The 9,228-nt window shown below is 42.8% G+C and overlaps 1 protein-coding gene across 1 annotated transcript; it reads right to left on the bottom strand.

The window, feature by feature from the left end:
• Positions 1-713: 713 nt before the first annotated feature.
• On the bottom strand, positions 714-9,228 carry pip4p1a (phosphatidylinositol-4,5-bisphosphate 4-phosphatase 1a). The gene is made up of 7 exons (XM_072669082.1): positions 8,976-9,228; positions 7,116-7,309; positions 4,649-4,755; positions 2,933-3,038; positions 2,360-2,412; positions 2,053-2,143; positions 714-871 (listed from the first exon to the last, which is right to left on the bottom strand). The coding sequence occupies exons 1-7, from the start codon at positions 9,094-9,096 to the stop codon at positions 728-730; spliced, it is 816 nt and encodes a 271-aa protein (XP_072525183.1). The 5' UTR covers positions 9,097-9,228; the 3' UTR covers positions 714-727.

Raw genomic sequence — 9,228 nt, 5'->3', positions numbered from 1 at the left:
ACTTTTAATTTGACACTACTGCAAACTGATAAAGAAAACATGCTAATTTATTCATTTTTAAACCATTCAGACAACAGATGTCCCCAAACTTTTGACAGGTTGTGTGTATAAGAGCATGTGTGTGTGTGTGTGTTTGTGTGTTTGTGTGTGTAGGTAGTTTATTTAAACTGTACCAAGCGAGAGCAACCACAAATGGCACATAAATGTATGGGTGTGTGAGTCCAGGTGTGTGTGTGTGTGTGTGTGTGTGTGTGTGTGTGTGTGTGTGTGTGTGTGTGTGTGTGTGTGGTGGGGGTATTAAAATGCTCGGGGCGACTGGAGATTAGTTGCGTAACGAGTCAGTAAATTTGCGCACAGTCGTCGGTAACACCGTTCAACGCTCAACAAGCTAAATAAATATATCCTTAAAACAGCCACCTAGCTTCACCTGACCCCATCCCTCTATCCACTCATCCGTCCTGCTCCACACCCTAATCTCTCTATTCACTCCCTCAGTTCACTCCCTCAGTTCCGGCGATCCATGCTGTTCTCATTCTACCTCTTTTCAGCCTCCCTCTCCCTTGCTTACGAATATAGCTCTATATTTACCACTTTTTCCTCCCTCCCTGCCTCTTCCCAAACCCTGCCCCCCTTATCTCTTTCTCAAAATCTATTACCATCCTCCCTCCCTCCCTTACTCTCTCTACCTGTCCTCCTTCCTTCCCTCCCTCCCTCTCTGTCTCAGTTTCTATGTGAAGTTCTGTAGGGGTTGGCTGACCCGTAGGCAGCTCCAGTAGAGTGCTCTGGCCAGCGTCACCATGACCAGCAGCAGCACAACCGCCCACGCAGCATAGATTCCCCCATACACCCGCGCCTGAGACCACGTCCCCGCCTAGAGAGAAAGAGGGAGAGAGACATGACTGTTATAAGTCATTTGTAAAGGAACAGTTTAGAGACAGACAGCCAAACAACAAAGACATGTTTGGTATCTGAAGTTTGCTTCTTTAAGTTTAGAATGGGAGATGCTAAGCTAACAGTGCTAACAAAGCGGTCATCAGTCTCGTCTACAAATTCATGCATTTTCTATTTTTGTCAGATACAGTTGGAAGACAAAGTAAGTAAATGCTTCAGAATTTTTGTTTTGATTAGTAAAAAAACGTGGTCTGATTGTTATTCAAGTCATAATTATAGACAAACACAATCTAACTACACTAAAACACACACAAACACCTGTGCTGTTCATGGCATCTAGTGAGCACATTGATTAAACATCCATGATGCAGGCTAGAAAAAGTAAGTGAACCGTTTTAATAATTGAAGATTTTAATAACCCATAGATCCCGGCTGTAGATATTTTTCCTTGCAACTGTAACCAAACATTCTATTAATTAACACCCCATAAGCAGCCAAATCTGCGTTTCAATCTGAGGCATAATAACAGGGTGGTAAACAGGCTTGTAAAATCGCATTTGGGCTTTGTTTTTACTCAAACCAAAGATACATACATACACAACGAAGAAAACTGAAGATACTGAATAAATGCATTTTACAGCACTTTTAAATCGCAGCTACTATGTCTCCAGATTAGTAACCAGACAATAAGCCTATAAAGAAGTTTAACCCCCCAGACCCTACACTTATTATTACATTATTAACCTAAAAGACTTATTCCTCCGTTATTACAACAAAACTAATAGATTAAATGTAGTTATGAGACAGTGAAAGAAAAAACTGTAATGTGGACCTAAAATATATATCTTACTATTATTTTTATTATTATTACTATTATTATTAATACTGCTCTATGGACGATGCCTTGCCCCAATTCTCTGACAGTGACATCTTGACCTACTACCACACCTGATCACATGATCACTTGACTGTATAAGCTGCAAAAAAAATCATTGCAAGTTGTCATTTCTGTAACTTGTGTTTTGTTTCTTATCTAAACTGTACTGGGCAGTTTGTATTATATATTTTTATTACATTTCCACTGTATAATAACATACTCATAACATTGTGTAATATTTATATCATGCCAAACGCATTGGCTACATTTCTGTTTACACTCACGATCAGTCCTGCAGCGGAGATGCTGAAGAGCAAGCAGAGCAGGAAACACCACAGACTACGCCTCCTCGGGTATCGCTGGCCAATAGAGGAGCTGCAGAGGGGAAAAGGAGTGATAAGAACAGCAGGAGACTTCTCGAATGGTAACTGCAGAATGTTTGTGGTAGATGTTTTACATAGATATGCTGTGCTGAGATGTGATAGAAGCTAACAAAACACAAAAACAAATCAGAACACTCTACTCAACAGATATGAGAGTGAAAAAAAGGAAAAGAAACCTGACTGATCAAGTGACTGTTTGGACACTCACACTTTTCTACAATGGGGACATCTGGCCAGTGTCCTGTCGGTAAACTCTGTCCACTGAAATGTTACAGAAACAATAATCGTATTAGTAATCAAGCAGTGAAAACACTGATCAGCCCTAACATTAGCACCACTGACAGGTGAAGTAAAGAACATTGATTATCTTCATTTACAGTGGCAGGTATACAGTGGGGTATATTAGGCAGCAGTGGAGCAAATCAGTTCTCGAAGGCAATGTGTTAAAAGCAGAGCAAATGGACAAGTATAAGGATCTAAGACACTCTGACAAGAGCCAAATTGTGACAGCTAGACGACTGGGCATGTCTTTTCTGTTATGCAGTGGTTCACAGAAGAACAACCAGTGAACCAGTGACAGGGTCATGGGAGCCCAAGGCTTAGTGATGCTCACTGAAGCCCCCCATTACAACTTTCAGGAGTTAAAGGATCTGCCTGAAGGACACCTTCAGAGGCCCTGTGGTGTCCATGCCTCAATGGGTCAGAGCTGTTTTGGTGGCACGAGGGGATACTACATATTTACAATGGGGATGGGGATGAGGATGATGAAGAAAAACAGTACCAAGAAGGTGTTGCTGCAATGGCCACATGACACTCGTGCTCCAGTAGGTTGTGGGTCTGGACTTGCTGGACCAGGGTGTACTGGCCCCAAGTTAATGATCCTCTTACTGCAACACAAACAAATAAAACACGTGTCATTCACTGGGCACTGATATTATGCAAGCTTTTAGCTTTTTTCAGTTTGCAGCCAAAACTCAGATCTTATTTTATAGGTTATTTTACTCTTCCCCTTTGAGTTGGTCAAACCTGAAGTGCCATTATTATACATAGCTGTTTAATCCAATTTACAATTCAGCACCAAGACAACCATCCAAACTATATATTTTGTTTCCAGAGCTTTCATCCAAATGTAATAAACATTAATTAAATGGAAGCCGCACGACACAGCTTTGTTTTAAGTCCTCAACTGGTCAATTACTGGATTGGTATTTTTAAAATGCTGAATGAGCATTTGTCTACAGACCCAGAACGACTTCCAAAAACTGTTTCATAACAGTCTTGACTCATTATATTCACACCCCACAGAATTTACACACATCCAGCCCACTGGAAAAAACCCTAATCAAAGTTGGAGAAACAGTAAACATGACAGCGACTATGGGGGAATATGGTGTTGTCGATACTGGAGAGCAGCTCATCCCCTCAAAGCTCTGCTAGTTACAGGGTACATGAACCAGGACTCATGACCAAGGCCTTTCATGTGCCCGTGTAAGCAGGAGGGGGAACTCAAATGCAATGCAATGAAACAACAAGCGCAGAGGCAAACGAGGAGCCACACTACCTCAGCTGAACCAAACTGTGGCTAAACAGACATTTAAAGGGAACGCACCAACCCATTTGTTACCAGTCAGACTCATGAAAGTATGCCAAACCCATGTAAGTGAGTGGGGGCAAGGCTAAAATGTATCACTGAGTGGACATAATGAAAGGACAGCCACAGCGGCAAGACTCTAATAATTACAGTCTTAAATCTATGCTATAATACTTGCCTTTTGCGAGCTTACGTCTATGTACTCAATACATGCATTCTACGCCAACTTTATTATCTTCCACATATGAAATTAATCAACTACTTTAAGCATGCCTTTAAGATGCCTTTTAGGTTTATAATTAAATTCAGAAACTTTGAAGCAAATCACTCTGGATTGGATGTATTGTTCTCAAACAAATGAATAAATTGCTAACAATACTAATATAATAAATAAAAGCTAGACAACACTGATTAGCACTGGGACCATGATACATTGCTTCAAAACCTAAATAAATATGCACAAAATTCCCCCCTTACACCACATGCAATCCATCAGCCAAGGAACATCTGGTGTCAGACCTCTGATTTATAAATATATATTATATATATATATATATATATATATATATATATATATATATATATATATATACACTAAATCTTAAAGCTACTGTAGCTGACAAGTAAAGGTAACTTGCACTCTACCCGTTAGCATCCTAATCCATCACACAATGCCTTCGTTCACTCGCTTTAAATAGTTAAGTGATCTCAAACATACATGCTTATGTGGTTTCTGACAATTGTAGCTATAAAATGAAGAAAAAAAACTAAACAAAACAAAAAACGTTGAATAGTAAATAACCAATAGTAGCCGTGTTGTAGCTTAAATTTTGTCTCTGGGTTAGTCCATGAATTATTCGGTTAATTTTATCTGGATGGGACATATGTCTTCTCCCTGTCTCTCACCAGTACGGCCGCGGGCAGGCAATCCGCTGAGACGTGACCTTGCAGATGAGCAGACAGTTACAGGGACAGCGCACATACTTCTTCCCTGCTGGGGCATTCTTTATGGGCTACAAGGAGAAAGAGAGAGAGAGAAGGAATGAATAAGAGTGAGGGTAAAACAGACAATGTTGGTGTAGGGGTGGGGGGGTGGAGGGGTGGGGGGGTAGGAGGTGGCCGTAGACAGAAAAGGAGAAGGGATAAATTAGAAAAGACACCAACTGCATGTTTCTCTTTCTCTGAACAGAGGGATGTTGAGCGAAACTGAAAGTTGGAGGCTTTTTTAGCTGCTTTACAAAGAAGGCGCAGCTCTACCCGCATCGCCCCTATACTGTTTCAGTGCAACAGAAAGTCACATGAGTCAACACAGATGATTCATGAGTCAAGATAAGATTATGGCAGGCCTGATACTGAGAGGAGAAGCAAAAGCATGAATGGCTGGGTTTTCACTTCTCTCACTTCTGCTATTCTTGTCAGACTGACCAGAGAATCCATCTTATCTTATTTTAGGGTTATTCTTTCACATGTGTTTAGACTTAAGCTTTGGATGTGCTACACAACTTTTTAGAGTCACAGACTGGTTATTGAAAACTCTCCCCTTTCTGCAGATTTTTTGGTGACTAATATGTTGAGACAACAATGACTTGCTGCTGCAGTATCATTCATCGCAGTTTGTGCTGAAACTGCACAGAGGAAATGGGTAAAATTAGGGGTGTAAACGGTACACGAAATGTGAACTTTCACAATACGGACATCACGGTGCAATGCATGCACTTATACAGAAGATAGACAGTGTGCAAGACGTGTGCACTATGGGCAAAGCGGCCCTGCGGTGGACCAAGACTTAGCAAGTAAAGCCTGGATTTGCATGCCAATATAGTGATTTTACGAGTATTGCTAATGTTACGGTAGCACTGTTTAAGAAAAGAATCTTATTCTTAAGCATCTGGAAGGTTTTGTTGCTTTTCTGTGTTGTATGGAGCTTATACAGAACAGTGAGGTCCAAACTGCGGTGTGAACCAAACCATGACCCTTGTGTACCCTTACACACTCATGTAAAACACATTTGGGTGAGGGTCACAGATGTGAGGCAATAACATGTGTGTGTTTGTGTTTTTGTTTTTCTCAGACTACATGGGCAAACCCTCATTTCACCACTCTGTGGAAGCTAAACCGTCTATTTCAACTCAAACATGCGGCACGACGAGAAAGCTTTAAAAAAGCAGGAGAAAGCAGGGTAGGCCTGCTGCCTGCACTCAGAGAGGAATCTTCAGTCATTTAGAGTCATTCAGAGTGGTTCTCTATTCTAGAGAAACTTTCAGAGTCTGAATGGTTCAATGTGGTGTTACAAGGACCGGATATGAAGTGTTGAAAAATAGTTGTAAAAAGTTACCTCGCAAAAAGTTATTACATAATGTTGTCATAAACCAATATGCTGCCTGATGCTGAAACATCGGTCTACGATAGTTTTGAGATTTTGGTCCGGTGGAGAGATACATACAGGGCACTGATTTATCATATATACTTTATCTTTATCAGCATTAAGCTTGCATTTGGTGTAGCGCAGCGAATACAACACAGCTTTGGTAACAGCACAGCCTTCCTTATGGCAGACTAGGCTTAAATTCCCTGGCTGGGCAAGCACGTCACACCTCACCATTAAGAGTCATTGGGCAAGGTTCCTAACACGCTCTGGATAAGAGTGTCAGCCTAATGCCATAAATGTAGATGAATCCCCAAATCACAGAGACAGGTGTAGGGTGTCTGGTCATTTTAGGATAAATAAATAAAATTGCTACAGTAACTGTGTTGCAGACATTGCAACTCCTGTCATCACCACTAAAGAAATCAGTCTCACAGCAAACTAACATCGACTGATTTATGCAGACATTTTGAACAATGGGTGGAAAACCCCTTCACACACAGAGCAGACAGCTTGGGGTTGGGCAGTGACAAAATACTAGTACCCAAAAGATTAAAATCCCTTACACACTACAACAGACATCAGAAATGGTCTTGCAACTTGCAGGACAATGAGAGGATAATTGTGTGCAGCAGTGTACCGTTAACCCAGACTATGAGCTTGAATCAGAGTTTAGCACAACAGCAAGTTAGCAAGCAAATGCTTAAGGTAAGTCCAGGGACTAATTAGGCGAATGCAGTTTTGCTGTTAGTAGCTAGATATCCTATGTCGATCAAAACGTTGCCCAATACTCTAAACACAGGCAGTGATTGATTCAAATGTTTTAACATCACTGTCATTTATAAATACCCTTTTTTGTGTATGCTTCTTGAACCTAATCTAGGCCTTCTAGCTTGCATCCCATCAACTAAACAGATATGCTCTGCTCCTGCATTAGCTTAAGTGTCCAAGAGATTTAGTTACACAATGACTGGTCTACACAAGCGTGCATGTGTTTTGCAAACTCACTGTAGCTTCATTGCAGACCCCGCACTTCACCACATGCTGGTGGATTTTTCCTTCGACACTGATGAGGGACTGGCAAACCCGGCAGCTGATCACAGGAGCGCTGCCACTCTCGGGCGACGTCAGGGGCGAGTAGGGCGGAGGATCCTCACCCAACAGCACGGAGGGCTGAGAGGGGCTTGGAAATGGGGGGAAGCCTGAGAGAAACAAACAGAAAGAAATACAGAGACAAAGAGAGAGACTTTAAAAGCTTTATATCCCATTTGATTGAAGGCAGACCACTAGTGTGATATGCGTGAATCAATTATTACATAAAAGCCTAAACACAGGGACAAAAATCAATCATACCACACCATTATACAAAACAAAGGTACAGTTCTAGCCTTGCCTACACGGAAATCCAGAAAGAGAGAGAGAGAGAGAGAGAGAGAGAGAGAGAGAGAGAGAGAGAGAGAGAGATAATGACTGTGCTGATTGCTTTGTCTTGCTAATGACAAGTAAAGAAATCAAGAAGCCGTTTTAAGCTAAACTAAGATGAACTGTGAAGAATGGGTAAGTCGAGTGATGCCAATTCTGATATTACATAATTCTGTAAAGCTTCTAATCAGTCTTTTATAGGACAATGATATATATATATATATATATATATATATTATCACCAACCACAGACTTGTGCATGCGTCCCTTCCTCCAGCTCAAGCCCACACTTTATTTATGTCGACTTTCCTCAGAAGACCAACATTTATCTGAAATGTTGTTTTTAAGAACAGCAGATAAAAATACGCTGGTCTGATGGAGTAACACACTTTAGTAGGATGAAGTGACCAGCATAGGAATTACTTTGGGAAGACTAAATAGCCCATTGTTCCTCCAGCCATTCCAGACTCAGAAAATGAGATTTGTTGTTGTGTTTAGCTGAAAGGCTCTTTATAAGGTGCTGCTGGAATGCAGCTTAGACACACACAACTTCTGCTTTTTGTGCATCCCACTAATACACACACACACTAACACACACTTCCCGTGAAATACTACAGCACACAGACACATTAGCCACCGCTGTCAAATAAAAGTCCCACTATTCCACCATTAATACGCTAACCGAGCCTCCGTCCGAAAGCCCCTCCCACCGAGGACGGCGATTGGTCGATTTTAATCATCCGGCAATGACTTAACGCCCCAGGAGTGGTCCGATCGACCTGTCGATCAAATTACCATACAATGTTTATGAACGTCATCTGCTCAAACAAAATGTTATCTATCTTACATTCGCTGAAATCCACGATTTACTACAACCTCTGCGGCCACATCTCGAGAAATGTTACAGAAAACGAGTTCACCTGTCAGCCGTAACTAAGAAACACGTCCATAGCTGCTAAATAATTAAACCAGGCGAGTTTTCACCACGAGCTGAAAAACAATGAGTGTGCACTTGCTGCTGAATTCAGTCAGAGGTGTCGCCTGACCCACTCCCGACCGACTGAACGAGCAGGATACGATTAACGTTAATTATCCTCTTATTCCGTTAAATCGGTTAATCTGCGCGGCGCCGGCCAGGTAATCGCTGCGAGTGTGTCTGCTTAGACCAACCTAGCAGCCAGCCGGCACGCTGACCAATTACACCCGGACCGTTCCCGCTTGCTTTCTGCCGAGCTGGGCTAGAATCGTGATCCGAGTCGCCGCTCGCCCAATCAGACCACAAATGACCGCCGTACCACCACGCATTAGTGGCAAAATGCAAAGAGCGTGACTGCAAATGTGCTCCCCGTGCTCGAGTCCCCGAGTCCCCGCCTGCCTCGGCCCTCCAGGGCTGATGGGGTCTCTGGCCGGGAGCTGCAGAGCTAGCTCTGTACGCTAACTACTCACTTTGCGGTTTGTTGGGTTGGCCGTACGGGGCCGGGCCGGGAGACACACCACCGTTCCCAGTACTGCCGATGGCTCCGTCGCCGAGGTCCGAGAGCAACGGGGACCGCTCGCCGTCTGCCATGCCGAGAGCGAGGCGGAGAAACGGAGCGCCGCGTTATTGTCCGGCCGCAACCGAACAGCCGAGCCAGATGCGCCTGCGTCACATGGTTACACGCCGGCTGCTGTGGCAACGTATGCAGGCGCGTGCGCGCAA

Source organism: Salminus brasiliensis, chromosome 23 (assembly GCF_030463535.1).
Source record: "Salminus brasiliensis chromosome 23, fSalBra1.hap2, whole genome shotgun sequence".
Taxonomy (NCBI): Eukaryota; Metazoa; Chordata; class Actinopteri; order Characiformes; family Bryconidae; genus Salminus; species Salminus brasiliensis.
The sequence above is the reverse complement of the archived record's forward strand: the minus strand, read 5'-3'. Positions and strand labels throughout refer to the sequence as shown.